At 39.8% G+C, this 23715-nt stretch overlaps 1 protein-coding gene across 11 annotated transcripts in view; it reads right to left on the bottom strand.

The window, feature by feature from the left end:
* Positions 1-23715, bottom strand: part of vav2 (vav guanine nucleotide exchange factor 2) — a 209423-nt gene that overhangs the window by 13770 nt on the left and 171938 nt on the right. For 4 of the 11 annotated variants that reach the window (XM_087843574.1, XM_087843572.1, XM_087843571.1 and 1 more), the window contains exons 9-20: positions 23388-23487; positions 21241-21336; positions 5267-5335; positions 5031-5117; positions 4340-4428; positions 4112-4244; positions 3711-3725; positions 3310-3419; positions 3060-3161; positions 1524-1612; positions 862-875; positions 690-708 (exon numbers count right to left, since the gene is read on the bottom strand). In XM_087843574.1, coding sequence (XP_087699700.1) covers positions 690-708; positions 862-875; positions 1524-1612; positions 3060-3161; positions 3310-3419; positions 3711-3725; positions 4112-4244; positions 4340-4428; positions 5031-5117; positions 5267-5335; positions 21241-21336; positions 23388-23487 — 923 coding nt within the window. The remainder of the gene's footprint in view (positions 1-689; positions 709-861; positions 876-1523; positions 1613-3059; positions 3162-3309; positions 3420-3710; positions 3726-4111; positions 4245-4339; positions 4429-5030; positions 5118-5266; positions 5336-21240; positions 21337-23387; positions 23488-23715) is intronic. The other 7 variants (XM_087843575.1, XM_087843573.1, XM_087843569.1 and 4 more) reach the window with 3 other exon arrangements.

A 23715-nucleotide genomic window follows, 5' to 3' on the forward strand; every position in this document is an offset into this window, starting at 1 on the left:
TTTCCTTTTTCACCAGGAACTAGGAACTCCCACCGCACCAAAGCTAGTATTTATTGGTTTGCTGACTATGATAATGCTGGGTTTGACTACCCAGGCAACTGACGTGACCTGAAACCCCAGAGAGAATCTCATTTTCCTCAATCAACAAACTGGGGAAGATGAGACACCTGAAGCCTACTATTAAAGGAATCTGGGCTTCCCTAACAGCTAAGCAGTGACACAACCTGATCACCACCAGACTACGCCAGACGGATGTAGCAATTCATGGTAAAGAAGCCCCAACCAAGTGCTAACTTAACAGAAATTGTTCATTTCTATATTATACGTAGTTTTTTTGATTGATCACAAATAATTTAATAATTTCAGATGCTGGAATTCTGATAATTTTGTAAAGCCACAAAAAAAAAAAATCTGTATTAAACTATAATCTAGCTTGAAATAGTTCACTTGTGATGTGAACATGTGATGATACAGAATACATTAAAGTTTGCCTTTTTGAATCCAATTATAGGAAAACAAAATAAAACCTTTTCACAATATTCAATTTTTTAGAGGGATTAGTATAGGGTTAGTATTGTTGCTGCAATGGAGCTATCCACTAGATGGCAGTAGAGAGCCGTGCTATTTAAGCGCAGCTACTGCCAAAACAAAGTTGACAGCTGACAGAATATTCAAATGTTAGCTCTTACCAGGTGATATTCCAGGCTCCTAGAGAACAGAGACAAATATCTGATTATTGATATTGTTAATAAGTAAGCAAAAAACATCACCTTTTATCATTTTGTGGTAATTATTTAACAAAGAAAGATGGTGACAATTAGAGAAAGCTGTTGTATATTGAGTGAAAAAGAAACTACTCACCAAGTCAAGAGGATCTGAAAAGAGGAAATATTGAAGATTGTCAAAGAGGATTCACAAGAAAATATTTCACCAAGTGGATCCATCAGCACTTGACATCAGCATGCCAAAATGTACAGCATAGCTTCATGCAGACCATTTTTTAAGCTGACTAACAGTAATGTAGTATGACTGGTTTCCTGTGAGCGTTAAACAGCAGATAAAACTGAAAGCATCAAACTATATTATTACAGTCCTTCTCTGTGGTCCTTATTATACACACACACTAACTGATTTTAAGAATTTATTTGATTAATTATGACCTTCGACTATCAAAGAACTTGATTGGTTCATACTGAACCTCACTCAGCAGTTATTAAATTGGCTCAAATTTGAGAAAATAGGCCACAATGATTTTCTGAATTCATGTTGAGTAAATTTGTCGTTGTCAGATACTGCTGCTAAATCCACTGACACAATAAAAAAGCCTGCCTCCCTTTTACTGCTGCATAAAGAGGCCTACAAGCAGGACAGGGGTCATCAAATTACAGCAGTCATCATTATTGCCCTGCATGTCCGTGACATATGTCACACAGTTTTTATTTATCTATTTTTATCATTTGCTCACTACTTGACCCTCACAAAGTCATCTGAATAACATCTTCTATTAAAGAGGAAATACCTACTTATTTTACAAATGGTGATCACTTCTAGACACTCTTTGTGAGCTCCTGTTCCACAGCGAGAGCAGTAGTAGCCCTGATAGAAGATGCCCCTTGAGGACAGGCACACACACACACACACACACAGAAACATGCACTTTAGTAATGCAAACAGGAAGTGGCTGAGACACAAATTAACCTCCTGTAAGAACAACACACAAGGGGACCTGCTGCTTGTTCCTATAATTGTTCCAACTGCGAATCCACATCCTCCATCATTCCCGTTCTGTAATTCTTTAAAAATCACCAAATCAACTGGCTCAGTTTAAACCGTGTACTCCTGAAGTTTATTTGTTACGGGTACTGTAACACTGCATGCATCGCACGCTGCCAAGTTGAATAGTAAGTGCCATAAATCACGATGGGATCTGCTGGGACTGCAGCAGTAATTAGCATCTAGCAGGAAGAGAGAACGCTGGTCCCTGCTGCCATCGGCTCTGTGAATTTAGGTCAGCAAAGCCATGCAATTTGTGGGTCAATACACAGAGTGGGGTTTAGCCGGCTGACTCTAATAGAGGTGAAAGTGGTGATTCAGTGACACGGGCTATCCCACTGCAGACGAGCAGCATTCTCACATGAGAGAAGGTGTACTCAGGAACACTGTGGGTGGTGCGGGGCCGGGAAATGTTTAAAAATAACATCCGTCAGCCGCAGTCACACTTACTAGAATATTTTCCAAAGAATGCTTTCACACTAATGACGGGTTATGCGAGCCAAAAACATATTCCCTCTGTGATTTAAGTCTGTTTGTTTGTTCACTACCAAATGCTACTTAAATTATTTATTTTTATATTTGTACTGCTGTAGCGTATACTCCACTCCAAGGGTATTTCTTTTGTCCTCTGTTTGTGGTGTACAGAGTCAAAATTACAAAAATTGTGTTGTTGTCCAAATACTTACCTAACTGTAATAACTTTTGTGTGCTTTTATGAAAAAGTGAAGCCAACGTGGGAGTAGTTGCAAAAGGTCTCCTGGCAGCAGTGCTTCTTTGCCAAAAAGACCATCAGCTCCCTGGTTCTGTGTTCTCAGTAAACACTTCCCTGATCATTTTATTGGGCTCAGTTGCTATTTTCATGACACTCTGAATAAAACATTAAGTCTATTTTGTAAATTATAAGTCAGGGAATCAGAGAGGAGGATTATCCAGGATGCTCGTTGGTTAACAAACTGTCAATCACAAGTGATTAGCCACAGAATGTCCTCTGTTTCCTGCTCATCTGCTGACACGTGGTTTCAAAACACCAAGATGGTGACAGTGAAAACATTCAGTTTGAACTTCTTTTTTTGTGCATCATAATTTATTAATAATTCTACCGTTGCATATTTTGGACATACAGTGTCTCTGCTTCATAAAGTTTGTCTGGATAAGTAACACATAAAAATGCTGTTGCTACCAAATGCTGACATAACAGTCACTAGAGAGTCTGGAATAAGGATGTATTTGGTGTGCATTATTAACGGCACTAGAGATACCAGCGCTGGGGTTGTCAGGGTCATTACCTCAAGAGCATCTTGCAGGCTCGACAGTTGGTATTCTTATCAAATGTGTGCATTTCAAAGTTGTGCTGATTAGCTGTGGCTCTCTCTGGCTTGATGTTGGACCTAGATAAGTAAATAATATGGAATTAAATAAACCAGTTAAACCGAGGATACCTAGGATTCTTTATTTTTTCCCATGCTACTGAAAAATAACATGGCAAAGACAATTAGTCTCACATAAAATACATTTTATCCAACTAGTCGTACTCACATGGCCATATCAAATTGCTCCATCCACTTCCTCTTTGTTTCCTCAGTTTTGCAAAAGAACTGGAAGCCCTGCTTCCCTTGCAGATGGATCAGGTAGAAACCATAAGACCACTGGTGAGAAAAAGTGAGTGTTGAACAGATGGCAGAAAAAGGTTTGTGGATGGCAGACCGAGATAAGAAAGAGGCATGTGATATCAGCAGTTCCAACAAATATATGGTCAAATCAAGTCAGACCTAAAAGATCATCAACATGCTTTAGCAATTAATTGGATAAGAAGCTGGTCACAGACTCAGACTGTGCATATGCAATCAAGGTATTACATCCCAAAAATCACCACAGCCAAAACACAAACAAAGCCGCTATGAGAAGATGTGTTAAATAAGGGGATCATTTGAGCTTACCATTTTTCCACAGGACTGGTAAGCATGCAAAAAGAAAGACACCAGAGAAAGACCCAGTTACACATGCAAACATGTACGCACACATGCAGATCCAAAAACAAAAAAGCCATGTTAGACCGGATGCCCAGTGCACTTCAGTACGTTGTCATGAATCCTAAATGATCTTCATTGCATTTACATGATTTTACAAGCACGAATGAACACAATGCACGTTTGACACAACAGTGTATTACCCCATCTGAAATCACATCAGAAATTACCATCAACAAGCTCCTTCAGCTCAAGGGCAACATTTGTAATGATTACACATGCCGCTTCATCGCCTACACCAGCCGGGCCACCTTTACAAAGATCTCACTGACGAAATTGCTCTGTCTCATTTCAAACCGTGATGTTCTTACCTTTTTCATGTCTCTGTTGTTCGTCGGGTCATCCGACATTTTATGATTTTGCAGCTCAATAATCTCTTTGAGCTCATAGCTATAGCCTTTCCTCTTGCAGACAATGACCACTTTATCAAAGAGGAATATATACCTGAAGACAATCATACATTTTTATTGAATATTGGCAGCGATAAAATGTTGCTAAAGGTTATTATAGTTTAGTTTTACTATAGAACTTGGACTCACCGGTCCTGTTTTGTTCGGTTCATAGAGGAGCACACCTTCAGTTCTCCATCTATCTTTGGCCTCCCGTACTCCTCCAGCTTCACCTGCTGCTTAGGTCACAAAAAACAAAAAAACCCAAACAAATATAAAAAGCAGCCTACTAAACCAATGGATTCTGCAATTTTTAATAAATAATTTTGCTAGACTTTTAATTTCAGAGAGAATTAATATCCACGATAAACGATGATTTTGCTCTACACTTACATCTCCATCCTCCCTTTGACTTTTTTCCAAAGTCATACAGAGTGGCTACATGTATAAATTATTCAGAGCACTTTTACTGTACTGTATATGTGGCACATGTACAAACCAAAACTGAATACTGACTTGGCATATCAACAAGGAACAACAAAAGAAATTGTGATAGAGAGATAGAAAAACGAGAAAAAAGGTTGGTGCTACACAAAATATTAAAGTGAGCAGTTTGCAGTTTACATAAATGAGTTATTAAGGGAATTATCATGGCTGAGGATCATGGAAGCAGTTTGAAAGATAGAGGTGTTCTGAGGAGAGACTAATCATTCTGTCGAACTTCAAAAACACCTGTTGATAACATGCCAGTGTGTTGGCATGTATATATTAAAGAACAACCTTTAAAATGTTCTTAGCTGCTCAAAAGAAAACAAGTGCAAGGAAAGTGTGGAGTACTTACAAGATTTTCTATTGAACTTTGGAATTCGCTGATTTTTTTCAGTGTCTCATTGTCTCTCTTGACTTCATTGATGTACATGGCCAGGTCCTGGAAGAGCCAGACATTCTTTCAGGCATCTGCTATTTCAAGCTGTATTTACAACACTTGAGCAACACAGTGGCTGTATGTAATTATGTAGCTTTAGCTAAGAGGGTGATTCTGCAAGATTTTTTTTTAAACAGCACCCACAAACACACCTGCATAGCCTCCAGAGCCTCCTTCAGTTGTTGTCTCTCAGGTCGGTCAGTTGAGTGACTCAAAAGTTCCTACGGAGAGATTATTTTGTTAGAAAAATGTTCTTGTACTTTGAGAAACTGTAAAAACCAAACTCCAATGGTGTGTCTGTTTGTCTTGGCAAAATTTGACAATCTGCACACTGCAGATCTGAAATCATTAACAACACATTAAAAAGTACGCTTTAAAACTTGAGTGCAAGCAGAGAGAGCAACCAGCCAAGTTCAGCTTGTTTTTTGCTTTACTAGCCCCTCCCCCTCCCCCAGCCCCAGATTTCTGTTTTGTTTTTAATGCAAAGAACTGACATAATAATGTACACAATTAGACTGCATTGCAATTTTGTTTTAGATCTGCTTTCAAGCTGTGTACAATACAATCTTATGAATGGTTCAGATTTTGAATTCTGTCTGATTATTATCTAAAAAAAATAATCAAAACTAAGCTTGAGGCAGTAAAGTTTCTGCCAAATGCATTTTTCTGCATCTAACATCAACAATTTTAACTTGCCTTTCTGGCCAGTATTACTCCGATTTAACAAGTTACTTTGTTTCTTTGGTGTCTTTAAGTTAATCAAATGTGAAAGGTAAATATGCAAGTTTTCTTGCTTGCACTTAGGGGTAAAGATTTGCCTGTGGTTTGGTAGGCTGATCAGCATATATGCTGGTTAGCTTGATAAAGTAGAGATTGGTCAAAGTTATGTTGTAAAACAACCTGCTACTCATAAAGGGGTTTACTGTTCAGGTGCTAGGAAATAACACTGTGACCTCCACATTAATGCCAGCTGAGCTTGATGACCTCTGCACACTAATCATTCGATCATGTATTGCTAACTGTTTGTGTAATTTTTTTCCAAAAGTTTACTGATTTTTAAACAAAAATATGATGACGTGAAGACTGCAGTGACACTTAAAGTATTAGGAAACAACTTTATTAGGTGACCAACTGGTACTGGCTGATTGGTTAATTGGGTAAGCCACAGCCCAAACAGGTTCTGGACTGAATCACTACAGATTAATTGTTTTGAGTAATTCAATCTCAAAATTACACAGAAAAATGCAAATAAGTTAATATAAAAATAAAGTAAGTACAGGAACTTTTTAAACAAAAACACAAATATGAGTATGGCAATCTGTGCAATACCAGTTGGAGAAGGGAAACCCAGAAAGATTCAGTGTTTATTAATGGCATGGCAACTTGCCTTTACAGCAGCCCCTGTTACTGCTCCATAACCCAGTGTGAAACAAGGCAGTCAGTTAGTTTTCATATTTAAAAAAATGTTTAAGTTTCTGTTTATTTCATTAAGCACTACAGTGATGTTTTCATGGTAGATTTCACTGCTGGCAGGTACCAGCATGGAGTTAAAAAGAAGTAAACCATCTCTGTTTGAGGTTAGCAGTATGAAGAGACATTAGCAGCATCATTAGCTGCTAGCTGCATAACCAACAGAAAATTCCAAACTATCAGCAACTGCTAGGATTGCTTAATGTGCATGTGAGGTTGTGGGAAAATAAAAGAATAAAACACTGTACGCATAAGGTGGAAAAACAAGTCCGGATGTAAATTAGGAAATAACCATAGTACTCCATTTAACCCATACCAACATACCCGTAACATAACCATGGATCATCTGTCTGATATTTTGAAGCTTATGCTATTACACGGACGAGATCCCCTGTTTTTAGGTCTTCCAATTTCAAACTAATAATGAGCTTCAATATATGGGACATTTCCCTCACTGGCTTTTCATGCCTACTTCAAATATTATCAGCAAGTGCTTGACAAACAAAACCAAGAAAAAAGTGCTTTCATCTGGGCTCCACCTGTAACTTGTATTATCTAAGTAACCTTCTGCACCTTTAAAGAAAGAGGTGCATTACATTTGCAAAAGAAAAACAGTTGTACTGTACAGCAAAATGTATAGCACAAGATCATGATTTAGGTTTTCTGAGAATTGTTGAATTTGCTCTGTGAAGTTCAACATAAAAGAATGAAGAAAAGAGCCATGCACAGTATCATCAAATAGGGTTCACACTCTTGAGATGATATCTATATAACAACAACTGTAGATGTACCCTTCAGCAGGACTGAACACGCACATACCCAAACCAAAACAAGCCTTGTCAGTCTGACATGCCCTGAGGCCTCAGTGTGCAGCAGTGTTTTACTGCAAAGCTGCAGGAAGCAGTGAAATGGGGTGTATTTAATCTGATTATTGCACGGTTGATTTGACCTCAGTGGCTCAGTGCGACTCCTGCAGGGGTTCGATTCAAACTAATACAGATGCCACGGCGCTCTCTGTGTGGACCTACAATCACCTGATGAATCACCTCCGCCCCTGGCTATTACAAACCGTATCATAAACCCATATGCTCATCCATAATTGAGACGCAAATTCAATTAATCATGAGTAATACTGTATTACAGTGGCTTTTGTATTTATTTATTTTTTAAAAATATAAATAAACACAAGGAGACAGGTGAATTGTTGGATTATGGTCAGACATTGTGATTTTGCTTATAAGCAGAAAAGGTGAAAAAAGAAGCAAGAACGATTAAGCTTATGATTCCTTGCTGCAAGATTAGGTTAAAAATGTTTTTTAACCCAATTATTATTTAGTCATGAAAATTGTAGTCCACTACAATTATTTTAGCACCAGATCAATTGTTGCTAATAATTTCAAACAATTTAATGACATATATATAGATATATAAACATAAATATATGATTAAAAGAAATAAGAGAGCAAATTTGTGTTTTGACAAGTTGCAACTAGCAATAGCACCTGACATTTTTGAATTAAAGGGCACAGAAAACTCAACATAACCAATTAGTGAATAATGTGCAAAGGCAGACACATCAATGAGGTGTATTAAGTTAAAGTCCACAAAGCAATATGTGTTGCCTCAGTGACACTTCAAATAACAGCTTTTTAAAAGGGCAGAAAAAAGTTTGTAAAATAGGTTAACGTGACGTCTGAAAAATCATAACAACACTGACCAAATCCAGACAGCTGACACCGCCATTAGACACGGAATAAAAGAGAGAGGTGTTATGCATCATTGGAAACCAGAGCAGAGATGAACCATTATGAGGTGCCGTAAGGGACATTATTACTGAAACGCTCTCACACACACTACTGAAACGCTCTCACACACACTACTGAAACGCTCTCACACACACTACTGAAACGCTCTCACACACACTACTGAAATTTTAGCTCTCACACACACTACTGAAACGCTCTCACACACACAACTGAAACGCTCTCACACACGCAACTGAAACGCTCTCACACACACTACTGAAACGCTCTCACACACACTACTGAAACGCTCTCACACACACAACTGAAACGCTCTCACACACACTACTGAAACGCTCTCACACACACTACTGAAATTTTAGCTCTCACACACACTACTGAAACGCTCTCACACACACTACTGAAATTTTAGCTCTCACACACACTACTGAAACGCTCTCACACACACTACTGAAACGCTCTCACACACACTACTGAAATTTTAGCTCTCACACACACTACTGAAATTTTAGCTCTCACACACACTACTGAAACGCTCTCACACACACTACTGAAACGCTCTCACACACACAACTGAAAAACCAAGGCATTTCAGTTGAACAGGAAGGCATTTCAGTTAAACAGGAAGGCGTTTCAGTTGAACAGGAAGGCATTTCAGTTGAACAGGAAGTTAATTCTTGACAAAGAAACTGAAGGAAAAAGTGGTAGATTTCAAACAAACCACTACACAGATGTCTACTCAGCAACCTGCTAGTTAGGGGTGGGTTTTTATAATCGATTTATCAATTAAAATCGATTCTGGCTTGGATAACGTGAAATCGATTCATTAAAATCCTGAATCGATTTTTTAATATAAATTAATTTTGCCCGAAATGCCAGAATCTCAGGTGAAACCTCACAAAATTTCAACAACCACCAAACAGCTAAAACAGTAAATGAGAGCAGGAACAAGGATTCTGCACAAAGACGTAAACACACAGCGCGGACCGCGGATCAGAATCAATGGGATGTCGCCTTTCTCACCCGATGGCAAGGACACGGTCGGGGCTGAAAGCCAACAGCTGACTGATTCTGATCTGTCGGCGGTCCGCGCTTTGTTTTCATGCCGTTTTTGCCTGATTCTAAAGCTGTTAGTTTGATCTCTCTCCAAACAATATTGACTGAACCAGCAGCAAAAGAAGATCCAAACTGCGCTTCACATAAACATCGTCATGAATTCCCTCTGACGTTTAATGTTTTGCTTCCACCACGATAAAATCACACGTCATGCACAGCTCTCTCTCTCTCTTTCTCTCTCTCTCTGTACTTCAAGAACAGTTTCCCGTCTTAAAATCTGTTTTCTGCATTATTCGCTTGCTTGTTACGCACAAGTCTACTGTTGTTTACAGCGCTGTCGGCCGCTGTTTTTTTTTTCGTTTTACATACTTCCTAAAAGAAAATCTTATTTCTGCCGTTCAATACTGAACAAATTTAAACATTTAAAAATTATGCAAAATACAAAACGCCGTGTCTCTAATAAAACCGCTGGAACGTGAGAGGTAACGTTCATATGTTGATTAATGGTTTTCTTTCGTTTTTGATGTACTGCAGAATATTTTTTATAAAATCCCAGGCCAGGAAAAATCACCTTCATGTTTTTCTGTGTTTTATCTTCAGCTACTTTTACACAAAGGCATCTGCTGTGACGCTTACACCTTTGATAAAGTCTTGCGTGTGTCAGCTTCCTTTTTTTAGATACAAAAATATGTAAATGTACTGATCTGAATTATAATATTGCTGACTGTCAAAATTTCCCAGAATCAAATTGAATTGAATTGAATCGAATCGAATTGAATCGAATCATGGAACGATAAGTTAGACAGCTTAGTCTTAGTGAGACAGCTGTATTACTTAAAAATATATTAGCCTCAGCATAAGTCAAAATTTAGAATAGCAGGAGACGGGCATTATCCTGGTTATTTTTTTTTTTTTGGCATATGTGCTTTTTGTCTTTTTTAGCAAAGAAAAAAATATCTTAAAATCATCAATAAAACCAGGGAGAGAAGGCTTAGCGTTCCCCCATTTAACACAATGGATATGATATTTACTCAAACGTATGATGATGTTAATAATGTCTGATACACCCAATGCTAGATGATCCATATAAAAAAAATTATGATGTAATTCAAATAGTGGCACATCATTAATATTTAGGGAAATCCAATTTTTTAAGTTGCACCAAATACATTGTGTGATAGGGCATAGAAAAAAAAAAGATGTTCTAGGGTTTCATTTTAATCAGTACAAAAAGAACACTGATCCACCTCAAAGCCAAATCTCTTTTTTTAGAAATTCTGCCACAGGATTAATTTTTTTTAAAGTGTGTTTCTTTAACTTTAGGTAGAATAGGCTATTTCATAAATTTTTAGTATGCTTTATCCAGTGTATATGAAATAACTAAATTAGAACCATGCAATGTAACCATTCTGCTGTAACTATGAAATATTTTTGTCTTTGAAGAAACTACTAACAAATTTCTTATTGCATTTTTATCAAACAGCTGACATTGCCCTAGCAATAGATTTGGGAGCACTGATGAGAAATTATTGTATATCATAAAAATTTTAATCAAACGAAGCAGAGGCAGTGGGACCAGTTCACAAAATTTGTTATATTCTCTTTGAGAACAGTTTAGACAATATTTTTCTGAAAAGTCTGGGTAACTTAGAATTACACCGTTATCATCCAACAAATCTGTTATGAATATAATCTTTTTGTTCAAATCAGTCACTCTTGAAAATTGATTTTTGATTAAGTGTTATTACCCTATTATTCCATAAGGTTGAATTATGGGGAGAAGTTGTGGGTAAATCTCATTTTCCCAAAAATGCACAGTCTGTTTTGGAAAGTTTGATATCTTTATGGGGATTTTATTTACCGCAAAATCACATTTCAAAATAAAGTCTAATCCTGTATACTATTTTATTAAACAAGGATCATAGGATGTGGAGCTAAGTAGAGTCTGGCTGTGACAGACAAGATTTTAACCATTTAATTCTAAGGGTGCTATCCATAAATTCTAATTCTGGAGTTTTGATACCACCTTTATTGTATTCCTTCACAAGCTGATATCTTTATATGTAATGGGTTTTATTCCTCCACAAAAATTCGAAAATAACTGTGTTAGCCTTATTAATGCTTTTAGGGGAGATATATAGAGAGTGACAAGGATAAATCAATTTGGAGATGCCTTCAGCTTTAGATAGGATGTTTCTGCCAAAAAAAGCGAGGTCTCTGCTTAACCAGTGGCTAAGTGATTTCTTCATCTCGATGATACAGTTAGAAATATTGGTGTCTTTTCTGCTAATTGGGTTTTTTAGATATTATCAGCCCTATATATTTAACTTTAGATTCAACTTTAACCAAAGCTATTGAGGAGTCAGAGCTTGTATGAATCGGGAGAAGTTCACATTTTTTGATACTGAGAGATAAACGAGAAGCTTTAGTTTTCTCTACCATGTATTTATCTTTCAAAAACATAGATGTATCATCTGTGAATTGACTTATTTTGAAGTCTTTATTAAAAATTGATATTCCTTGTATGTCGTTAGAATTTTTGATTAATAGTGTTAACAACTGAGTTGCCAATATAAAAAGCTTAAGGGAAACAGGACATAATTGCCAAATTCCCTGTTGCACCTTGAATCCATTCCTTAATTCAAGGAAGCTAAAATATTGTTAAGTAATGCGGCTGCTTCACTTAGGCTACAAGCACAGCCGTCCCCAACCCCCAGGTCCTGGACCAGTACCGGTCTGTGAGTCGTTTGGTACCGGGTCGCAAGAGTTGAGGCTTGAGTTTGAAATTCATGGTTTTCATGGTATTTATCATTTTTTTTAATTTTTATATTGTTTACGTGACACAAAAAAGGTTGTGAACTGCTGTACTAGCAGGTTGCTGAGTAGACATCCTTGTAGTGTTTTGAAATATACCACTTTTTCCATCAGTTTCCTTGTCAGGAAACAACTTCCTGTTCAGCGGAAATGCCTCTGGTTTCAGTGGAGTGCGTGAGTGCATTTCAGTAGTGTGTGTGAGAGCTAAAATTTCAGTAGTGTGTGTGAGAGCTAAAATTTCAGTAGTGTGTGTGAGAGTGTTTCAGTAATGTGTGTGAGAGCGTTTCAGTAGTGTGTGTGAGAGCTAAAATTTCAGTAGCGTGTGTGAGAGCGTTTCAGTAGTGTGTGTGAGAGCGTTTCAGTAGTGTGTGTGAGAGCGTTTCAGTAGTGTGTGTGAGAGCGTTTCAGTAGTGTGTGTGAGAGCTAAAATTTCAGTAGTGTGTGTGAGAGCGTTTCAGTAGTGTGTGTGAGAGCGTTTCAGTAGTGTGTGTGAGAGCATTTCAGTAGTGTGTGTGAGAGCTAAAATTTCAGTAGTGTGTGTGAGAGCGTTTCAGTAGTGTGTGTGAGAGCGTTTCAGTAGTGTGTGTGAGAGCGTTTCAGTAGCGTGTGTGAGAGCATTTCAGTAGTGTGTGTGAGAGCGTTTCAGTAGTGTGTGTGAGAGCGTTTCAGTAGTGTGTGTGAGAGCATTTCAGTAGTGTGTGTGAGAGCGTTTCAGTAGTGTGTGTGAGAGCTAAAATTTCAGTAGTGTGTGTGAGAGCTAAAATTTCAGTAGTGTGTGTGAGAGCGTTTCAGTAGTGTGTGTGAGAGCGTTTCAGTAGCGTGTGTGAGAGCATTTCAGTAGTGTGTGTGAGAGCGTTTCAGTAGTGTGTGTGAGAGCGTTTCAGTAGTGTGTGTGAGAGCTAAAATTTCAGTAGTGTGTGTGAGAGCTAAAATTTCAGTAGTGTGTGTGAGAGCGTTTCAGTAGTGTGTGTGAGAGCGTTTCAGTAGCGTGTGTGAGAGCATTTCAGTAGCGTGTGTGAGAGCGTTTCAGTAGCGTGTGTGAGAGCGTTTCAGTAGCGTGTGTGAGAGCATTTCAGTAGTGTGTGTGAGAGCGTTTCAGTAGTGTGTGTGAGAGCGTTTCAGTAGTGTGTGTGAGAGCGTTTCAGTAGTGTGTGTGAGAGCTAAAATTTCAGTAGTGTGTGTGAGAGCGTTTCAGTAGTGTGTGTGAGAGCTAAAATTTCAGTAGTGTGTGTGAGAGCTAAAATTTCAGTAGTGTGTGTGAGAGTGTTTCAGTAGTGTGTGTGAGAGCTAAAATTTCAGTTGTGTGTGTGAGAGCGTTTCAGTAGTGTGTGTGAGAGCATTTCAGTAGTGTGTGTGAGAGCGTTTCAGTAGTGTGTGTGAGAGCGTTTCAGTAGTGTGTGTGAGAGCTAAAATTTCAGTTGTGTGTGTGAGAGCGTTTCAGTAGTGTGTGTGAGAGCGTTTCAGTAGTGTGTGTGAGAGCGTTTCAGTAGTGTGTGTGAGAGCTAAAATTTCAGTAGTGTGTGTGAGAGTGTTTCAGTAGTGTGTGTGAGAGCGTTTCAGTAGTGTGTGTGAGAGTGTTTCAGTAGTGTGTGTGAGAGTGTTTCAGTAGTGTGTGTGAGAGCGTTTCAGTAGTGTGTGTGAGAGCGTTTCAGTAGTGTGTGTGAGAGCGTTTCAGTAGTGTGTGTGAGAGCGTTTCAGTAGTGTGTGTGAGAGCTAAAATTTCAGTTGTGTGTGTGAGAGCGTTTCAGTAGTGTGTGTGAGAGCTAAAATTTCAGTTGTGTGTGTGAGAGCGTTTCAGTAGTGTGTGTGAGAGCGTTTCAGTAGTGTGTGTGAGAGCTAAAATTTCAGTAGTGTGTGTGAGAGCGTTTCAGTAGTGTGTGTGAGAGCGTTTCAGTAGTGTGTGTGAGAGTGTTTCAGTAGTGTGTGTGAGAGTGTTTCAGTAGTGTGTGTGAGAGTGTTTCAGTAGTGTGTGTGAGAGTGTTTCAGTAGTGTGTGTGAGAGCGTTTCAGTAGTGTGTGTGAGAGTGTTTCAGTAGTGTGTGTGAGAGCGTTTCAGTAGTGTGTGTGAGAGCGTTTCAGTAGTGTGTGTGAGAGCTAAAATTTCAGTTGTGTGTGTGAGAGCGTTTCAGTAGTGTGTGTGAGAGCTAAAATTTCAGTAGTGTGTGTGAGAGCGTTTCAGTAGTGTGTGTGAGAGCTAAAATTTCAGTAGTGTGTGTGAGAGCGTTTCAGTAGTGTGTGTGAGAGCTAAAATTTCAGTAGTGTGTGTGAGAGCGTTTCAGTAGTGTGTGTGAGAGCGTTTCAGTAGTGTGTGTGAGAGCGTTTCAGTAGTGTGTGTGAGAGCGTTTCAGTAGTGTGTGTGAGAGCTAAAATTTCAGTAGTGTGTGTGAGAGTGTTTCAGTAGTGTGTGTGAGAGCGTTTCAGTAGTGTGTGTGAGAGCTAAAATTTCAGTTGTGTGTGTGAGAGCGTTTCAGTAGTGTGTGTGAGAGCGTTTCAGTAGTGTGTGTGAGAGCTAAAATTTCAGTAGTGTGTGTGAGAGTGTTTCAGTAGTGTGTGTGAGAGCGTTTCAGTAGTGTGTGTGAGAGCATTTCAGTAGTGTGTGTGAGAGCTAAAATTTCAGTTGTGTGTGTGAGAGCATTTCAGTAGTGTGTGTGAGAGCATTTCAGTAGTGTGTGTGAGAGCTAAAATTTCAGTTGTGTGTGTGAGAGCTAAAATTTCAGTAGTGTGTGTGAGAGCTAAAATTTCAGTTGTGTGTGTGAGAGCATTTCAGTAGTGTGTGTGAGAGCATTTCAGTAGTGTGTGTGAGAGTGTTTCAGTAGTGTGTGTGAGAGCGTTTCAGTAGTGTGTGTGAGAGCTAAAATTTCAGTTGTGTGTGTGAGAGCGTTTCAGTAGTGTGTGTGAGAGCTAAAATTTCAGTTGTGTGTGTGAGAGCGTTTCAGTAGTGTGTGCGAGAGCGTTTCAGTAGTGTGTGTGAGAGCGTTTCAGTAGTGTGTGTGAGAGCGTTTCAGTAGTGTGTGTGAGAGTGTTTCAGTAGTGTGTGTGAGAGCGTTTCAGTAGTGTGTGTGAGAGCGTTTCAGTAGTGTGTGTGAGAGCGTTTCAGTAGTGTGTGTGAGAGCGTTTCAGTAGTGTGTGTGAGAGCGTTTCAGTAGTGTGTGTGAGAGCGTTTCAGTAGTGTGTGTGAGAGCTAAAATTTCAGTAGTGTGTGTGAGAGCGTTTCAGTAGTGTGTGTGAGAGCTAAAATTTCAGTTGTGTGTGTGAGAGCGTTTCAGTAGTGTGTGTGAGAGCGTTTCAGTAGTGTGTGTGAGAGCGTTTCAGTAGTGTGTGTGAGAGCGTTTCAGTAGTGTGTGTGAGAGCGTTTCAGTAGTGTGTGTGAGAGCGTTTCAGTAGTGTGTGTGAGAGCTAAAATTTCAGTAGTGTGTGTGAGAGCTAAAATTTCAGTAGTGTGTGTGAGAGCGTTTCAGTAGTGTGTGTGAGAGCTAAAATTTCAGTAGTGTGTGTGAGAGCGTTTCAGTAGTGTGTGTGAGAGCTAAAATTTCAGTAGTGTGTGTGAGAGCGTTTCAGTAGTGTGTGTGAGAGCGTTTCAGTAGTGTGTGTGAGAGCTAAAATTTCAGTAGTGTGTGTGAGAGCTAAAATTTCAGTAGTGTGTGTGAGAGCTAAAATTTCAGTAGTGTGTGTGAGAGCTAAAATTTCAGTAGTGTGTGTGAGAGCTAAAATTTCAGTAGTGTGTGTGAGAGCGTTTCAGTAGTGTGTGTGAGAGCGTTTCAGTAGTGTGTGTGAGAGCGTTTCAGTAGTGTGTGTGAGAGCGTTTCAGTAGTGTGTGTGAGAGCGTTTCAGTAGTGTGTGTGAGAGCTAAAATTTCAGTAGTGTGTGTGAGAGCTAAAATTTCAGTAGTGTGTGTGAGAGTGTTTCAGTAGTGTGTGTGAGAGCGTTTCAGTAGTGTGTGTGAGAGCTAAAATTTCAGTAGTGTGTGTGAGAGCGTTTCAGTAGTGTGTGTGAGAGCGTTTCAGTAGTGTGTGTGAGAGCGTTTCAGTAGCGTGTGTGAGAGCATTTCAGTAGTGTGTGTGAGAGCATTTCAGTAGTGTGTGTGAGAGCGTTTCAGTAGTGTGTGTGAGAGCGTTTCAGTAGTGTGTGTGAGAGCGTTTCAGTAGTGTGTGTGAGAGCTAAAATTTCAGTAGTGTGTGTGAGAGCTAAAATTTCAGTAGTGTGTGTGAGAGTGTTTCAGTAGTGTGTGTGAGAGCGTTTCAGTAGTGTGTGTGAGAGCTAAAATTTCAGTAGTGTGTGTGAGAGCGTTTCAGTAGTGTGTGTGAGAGCGTTTCAGTAGTGTGTGTGAGAGCTAAAATTTCAGTTGTGTGTGTGAGAGCGTTTCAGTAGTGTGTGTGAGAGCTAAAATTTCAGTAGTGTGTGTGAGAGTGTTTCAGTAGTGTGTGTGAGAGTGTTTCAGTAGTGTGTGTGAGAGTGTTTCAGTAGTGTGTGTGAGAGTGTTTCAGTAGTGTGTGTGAGAGCTAAAATTTCAGTTGTGTGTGTGAGAGCGTTTCAGTAGTGTGTGTGAGAGCTAAAATTTCAGTAGTGTGTGTGAGAGCGTTTCAGTAGTGTGTGTGAGAGCGTTTCAGTAGTGTGTGTGAGAGCGTTTCAGTAGTGTGTGTGAGAGCTAAAATTTCAGTAGTGTGTGTGAGAGTGTTTCAGTAGTGTGTGTGAGAGCGTTTCAGTAGTGTGTGTGAGAGCGTTTCAGTAGTGTGTGTGAGAGTGTTTCAGTAGTGTGTGTGAGAGCGTTTCAGTAGTGTGTGTGAGAGCGTTTCAGTAGTGTGTGTGAGAGTGTTTCAGTAGTGTGTGTGAGAGCGTTTCAGTAGTGTGTGTGAGAGCTAAAATTTCAGTAGTGTGTGTGAGAGTGTTTCAGTAGTGTGTGTGAGAGCGTTTCAGTAGTGTGTGTGAGAGCGTTTCAGTAGTGTGTGTGAGAGCGTTTCAGTAGTGTGTGTGAGAGCTAAAATTTCAGTAGTGTGTTTGAGAGCGTTTCAGTAGTGTGTGTGAGAGCGTTTCAGTAGTGTGTGTGAGAGCGTTTCAGTAGTGTGTGTGAGAGCTAAAATTTCAGTAGTGTGTGTGAGAGCGTTTCAGTAGTGTGTGTGAGAGCTAAAATTTCAGTTGTGTGTGTGAGAGCGTTTCAGTAGTGTGTGTGAGAGCGTTTCAGTAGTGTGTGTGAGAGCGTTTCAGTAGTGTGTGTGAGAGCTAAAATTTCAGTAGTGTGTGTGAGAGCTAAAATTTCAGTAGTGTGTGTGAGAGCTAAAATTTCAGTAGTGTGTGTGAGAGCTAAAATTTCAGTAGTGTGTGTGAGAGCTAAAATTTCAGTAGTGTGTGTGAGAGCGTTTCAGTAGTGTGTGTGAGAGCGTTTCAGTAGTGTGTGTGAGAGCGTTTCAGTAGTGTGTGTGAGAGCATTTCAGTAGTGTGTGTGAGAGTGTTTCAGTAGTGTGTGTGAGAGCGTTTCAGTAGTGTGTGTGAGAGCATTTCAGTAGTGTGTGTGAGAGCTAAAATTTCAGTTGTGTGTGTGAGAGCGTTTCAGTAGTGTGTGTGAGAGCATTTCAGTAGTGTGTGTGAGAGCTAAAATTTCAGTTGTGTGTGTGAGAGCATTTCAGTAGTGTGTGTGAGAGCATTTCAGTAGTGTGTGTGAGAGCTAAAATTTCAGTTGTGTGTGTGAGAGCTAAAATTTCAGTAGTGTGTGTGAGAGCTAAAATTTCAGTTGTGTGTGTGAGAGCATTTCAGTAGTGTGTGTGAGAGCATTTCAGTAGTGTGTGTGAGAGTGTTTCAGTAGTGTGTGTGAGAGCGTTTCAGTAGTGTGTGTGAGAGCTAAAATTTCAGTTGTGTGTGTGAGAGCGTTTCAGTAGTGTGTGTGAGAGCATTTCAGTAGTGTGTGTGAGAGTGTTTCAGTAGTGTGTGTGAGAGTGTTTCAGTAGTGTGTGTGAGAGCGTTTCAGTAGTGTGTGTGAGAGCATTTCAGTAGTGTGTGTGAGAGTGTTTCAGTAGTGTGTGTGAGAGCGTTTCAGTAGTGTGTGTGAGAGCTAAAATTTCAGTTGTGTGTGTGAGAGCGTTTCAGTAGTGTGTGTGAGAGCTAAAATTTCAGTTGTGTGTGTGAGAGCGTTTCAGTAGTGTGTGTGAGAGCGTTTCAGTAGTGTGTGTGAGAGCGTTTCAGTAGTGTGTGTGAGAGCTAAAATTTCAGTAGTGTGTGTGAGAGTGTTTCAGTAGTGTGTGTGAGAGCGTTTCAGTAGTGTGTGTGAGAGCGTTTCAGTAGTGTGTGTGAGAGCATTTCAGTAGTGTGTGTGAGAGTGTTTCAGTAGTGTGTGTGAGAGCGTTTCAGTAGTGTGTGTGAGAGCGTTTCAGTAGTGTGTGTGAGAGCATTTCAGTAGTGTGTGTGAGAGTGTTTCAGTAGTGTGTGTGAGAGCGTTTCAGTAGTGTGTGTGAGAGCATTTCAGTAGTGTGTGTGAGAGTGTTTCAGTAGTGTGTGTGAGAGCGTTTCAGTAGTGTGTGTGAGAGCTAAAATTTCAGTTGTGTGTGTGAGAGTGTTTCAGTAGTGTGTGTGAGAGCGTTTCAGTAGTGTGTGTGAGAGCGTTTCAGTAGTGTGTGTGAGAGCGTTTCAGTAGTGTGTGTGAGAGCGTTTCAGTAGTGTGTGTGAGAGCGTTTCAGTAGTGTGTGTGAGAGCGTTTCAGTAGTGTGTGTGAGAGCGTTTCAGTAGTGTGTGTGAGAGCGTTTCAGTAGTGTGTGTGAGAGTGTTTCAGTAGTGTGTGTGAGAGCGTTTCAGTAGTGTGTGTGAGAGCTAAAATTTCAGTTGTGTGTGTGAGAGTGTTTCAGTAGTGTGTGTGAGAGCGTTTCAGTAGTGTGTGTGAGAGCGTTTCAGTAGTGTGTGTGAGAGCGTTTCAGTAGTGTGTGTGAGAGCGTTTCAGTAGTGTGTGTGAGAGCGTTTCAGTAGTGTGTGTGAGAGCGTTTCAGTAGTGTGTGTGAGAGCGTTTCAGTAGTGTGTGTGAGAGTGTTTCAGTAGTGTGTGTGAGAGCGTTTCAGTAGTGTGTGTGAGAGTGTTTCAGTAGTGTGTGTGAGAGCGTTTCAGTAGTGTGTGTGAGAGCTAAAATTTCAGTTGTGTGTGTGAGAGTGTTTCAGTAGTGTGTGTGAGAGCGTTTCAGTAGTGTGTGTGAGAGCGTTTCAGTAGTGTGTGTGAGAGCGTTTCAGTAGTGTGTGTGAGAGCGTTTCAGTAGTGTGTGTGAGAGCGTTTCAGTAGTGTGTGTGAGAGCGTTTCAGTAGTGTGTGTGAGAGCGTTTCAGTAGTGTGTGTGAGAGCGTTTCAGTAGTGTGTGTGAGAGTGTTTCAGTAGTGTGTGTGAGAGCGTTTCAGTAGTGTGTGTGAGAGCTAAAATTTCAGTTGTGTGTGTGAGAGTGTTTCAGTAGTGTGTGTGAGAGCGTTTCAGTAGTGTGTGTGAGAGCGTTTCAGTAGTGTGTGTGAGAGCGTTTCAGTAGTGTGTGTGAGAGCGTTTCAGTAGTGTGTGTGAGAGCGTTTCAGTAGTGTGTGTGAGAGCGTTTCAGTAGTGTGTGTGAGAGTGTTTCAGTAGTGTGTGTGAGAGCGTTTCAGTAGTGTGTGTGAGAGCTAAAATTTCAGTAGTGTGTGTGAGAGCTAAAATTTCAGTAGTGTGTGTGAGAGCGTTTCAGTAGTGTGTGTGAGAGCTAAAATTTCAGTAGTGTGTGTGAGAGCGTTTCAGTAGTGTGTGTGAGAGCTAAAATTTCAGTAGTGTGTGTGAGAGCGTTTCAGTAGTGTGTGTGAGAGCTAAAATTTCAGTAGTGTGTGTGAGAGCGTTTCAGTAGTGTGTGTGAGAGCGTTTCAGTAGTGTGTGTGAGAGCGTTTCAGTAGTGTGTGTGAGAGCGTTTCAGTAGTGTGTGTGAGAGCTAAAATTTCAGTAGTGTGTGTGAGAGTGTTTCAGTAGTGTGTGTGAGAGCGTTTCAGTAGTGTGTGTGAGAGCTAAAATTTCAGTTGTGTGTGTGAGAGCGTTTCAGTAGTGTGTGTGAGAGCGTTTCAGTAGTGTGTGTGAGAGCTAAAATTTCAGTAGTGTGTGTGAGAGCATTTCAGTAGTGTGTGTGAGAGCGTTTCAGTAGTGTGTGTGAGAGCTAAAATTTCAGTTGTGTGTGTGAGAGCGTTTCAGTAGTGTGTGTGAGAGCGTTTCAGTAGTGTGTGTGAGAGCGTTTCAGTAGTGTGTGTGAGAGCTAAAATTTCAGTAGTGTGTGTGAGAGCGTTTCAGTAGTGTGTGTGAGAGCTAAAATTTCAGTAGTGTGTGTGAGAGCGTTTCAGTAGTGTGTGTGAGAGCGTTTCAGTAGTGTGTGTGAGAGCGTTTCAGTAATAATGTCCCTTACGGCACCTCATAATATAAACCATAGCCTCCCTGACGAAGTCTCAAGAAGAAAATCTTACAGTGCGGATCTGCTTTTCGGGATGGAAAGCTATTAACTTTCTGAAATATATACAGCACAAATCCTTGAACTCTAAGTGTCAAAAATGTCACATACAAAGTTCTTTGAAGTGGGTGCAGCATATATTGTATTTCAAGGATTTAGCAGCGTCTGAAGCACACGCTGATGAGTGGTGATTTGACTTCGAGTTAGACTGTGATGCCAAATTTGGTCAAATCAAAAGAAACCTGCGTATTCCTTATTTAGCTTAGCTTAAGTGTAGAGTCGAGAGTGAAAGAAACAACATGTTTACTGAAATCAGAAAACACCTTTTTCATGTCTCTGTTGTTCGTCAGGTCATCTGACAGACGCATCATTTCCGTTAACTCCAGAAGACGGGGTTTTTGCACCTCAAACTATATCTGAAAGTTAGCAACATACACTAGCTGTGCCACAGAGACATAGCAGCACAGACGATTGGGATAAACCTTTGAAAGGTAAGAAGTTAAAAATAAAGCAAGTGTGTATGCTATCACACGGCTATTTTGCCAAAATCTTAATTACATTTGAATGAAACTGTGTAAACACATAAACAGGTTTTACAGATTTGGATTTTACCTTTAGTAGGAGGTGATACTTCAGCACCCTCTGCATGGGAACTACCAAAAGATCTTGGAGCTTGAACTTTCCTTCTTGCACTTTCATTGTACATTCCTGTGGAAGAGTGACACAAGCAGTGGCACAGTTATTACAAGTTGCATAATACAGCATTGTAGATTTCCTACAAACAAGTATTCATTTGTTGTTTAAGAATACACTGTTGTGTTGCTGCTGTTACTTCCACACATTCGCAGGGCACTCCTTTAGCAATGAGGCCGGTTTATTCTTTCAGGGCACAAAAACTCTGGTTGTGCCAGCTATTTGTGACACAATTACGCAGCATACTGAGAGAGGACATCCTCTGACAAATGAGTGCATATCCCTAAATTCTCCCTCGGCTCCATAAGAAGCGGTCTTTTGTTAGTATTATCCTATAAGGTTCCCTCACAGTGGTGTCTGTGTACATCTTTGTTCACTCAGTTTCTTTAAGTGTGCAATATCAGCAAAGCTTATCCTGTTTTACAAACAGTACTTTTCTATACTGAGCCAATAACAGGCTGACTTAGCCTTTTACTAAGCTCCTTTATTTTGAATGGGGTATCTCAGTTACTACTACCCTGTATAGCTATATGTATTGCCTTTTGTGCTCATCAGCTCTAGGGCCCACTTGTCCTCCCATTCTAACTGCAAATGTGCTTTAATCCCGCTCTATCCTGCATTCCTTTTCTAAGGATTTTCAGTCTGTATAACATCACAAAATCACAGAAGCATACTGAGGGGGAGATCTTGTTGTATACATAGATTCTAAAAATGTCCCAGATTTACACAGTAAAGGTTCCTTTTCTCTTGTTTCATCTTTTCCTGTGCACAAGGAAATTTAATAATACAACCAAGATCCACCACAACCCCTGTTTGGTTAATATTCTGTTTTGTTCAGTATAACAAAATGTTCTGAATTTTTTAAGGCTCTGGGGGCAAATATGCAAATTACATCTGACTTCATTATAGGTTCTGCCTAACAAAGGCAAAGCTTGCCCCCACTGATGAATTCATTTAAGTCATTATTTACTCATTGTCATTGTTTATTCAACAGTAAATTTTACTTTTGAGTTGGGCTTTGATTGAAACGGCCATATTCTAAAGCAGCTTATTTTGTTGGTACAACTCTTCAGAGCATGTACTGCAAGTCTGGATTGATATAAAATTTTAGATTTGACTATACTTTCTAAAAGAAATACTGCATCACTTTTTCCTTTTTCTATAATTGGCACACAATGAATTTAGTAGTGATGCAATACACCGAAATATGTTTCTCTTCTCCTGTGGTGTTTGCACATGGTGCATGGCCAAAACACTAGCTATAATGCCATATCAAAACAGGTGGACAACTATCCAGCTGCTGTAATATAATAATCTATCTCCACACACTGGTGCCAGGAGTCAGCAGGAACATTTAACAATTTGTAAATATAATTTTGCTGGCTATCACACTCTGGAACCCGGTGAGCTTTTTTGACATGGTGCATTATCCTGTGGAAGCAGCCATTAGAAGACAGGCACACTGTGGTCATAAATGGATGGACATGATCAGCAAAATACTCAGGTAGGCTGTGTTTTTTTTAAATGACACTCAGTTGGTACTGTAAGGGGTCCAAAGTGTGCCAAGAAAATGTTCCCCACACCATTAGTCTACCACCACTAGCCTTAGCTGTTGGCACAAACAGGATAAATCCATGCCATCTTCTTTTTGAAGCAAAATTCTGATCCTGTCATTAAAGTGTCACAGCAGAAATCCAGACTCACCAGAGCGGCACATGGTGTGGTCATCTGATTTAAGGTTGGTCACATTTTGGATTCAGAGAAGATGTTGCATACCTTGGTTGTAACATGCTTTTTCAGTTATTGTTGCCTTATTATCAGCTAGAAAACAATCTGGCCATGATCTCTGCCCTCTGGCATGAAGAAGGTATGTTCATCCTGACAAATGCTACTCACAGCATATTTTTACTTTTTTGTGTCATTGTCTGCAAACTTTGGAGATGGATGAGTGGTAAAATCCTAGCAGATCATCAGTTTTTAAAATACTCAGACCAGATAATTTGGTACAAATACCACAACTTCTGAGTACAACATTCATTTTAAACGTGTGTAGAGATGAATGTTACCTCTACTTTAATCCTGACATCTTCCCGTGTGGCTATTAGCTCGTCCAGTTTCTTCTGGGCATTCTCCATGTGGCTGCAGTACTGACCATAGATCAGCAACCTGGGGATGTGAAAAACTAATTAATCCAGTTACTCTGTTACAACTCATCCTCATTAAGGAATCCACAGAAGAAATATGAGGAGACTGTATAAAAATGTTTACAGCTGATACTCTCAAAAGAAACAGTACAAGGACACAAACATTTACAAGTCCCAGAATAATCTTGAATACAACAAAAGCAACTTTTTGAAATGTTAGGCTTTCTTATTAAAGCTATTTTATTTTTAA

The sequence above is a fragment of the Neolamprologus brichardi genome, chromosome 7, assembly GCF_056152115.1.
Source record: "Neolamprologus brichardi isolate AB-2024 chromosome 7, ASM5615211v1, whole genome shotgun sequence".
In the NCBI taxonomy this organism is placed as follows: domain Eukaryota; kingdom Metazoa; phylum Chordata; class Actinopteri; order Cichliformes; family Cichlidae; genus Neolamprologus; species Neolamprologus brichardi.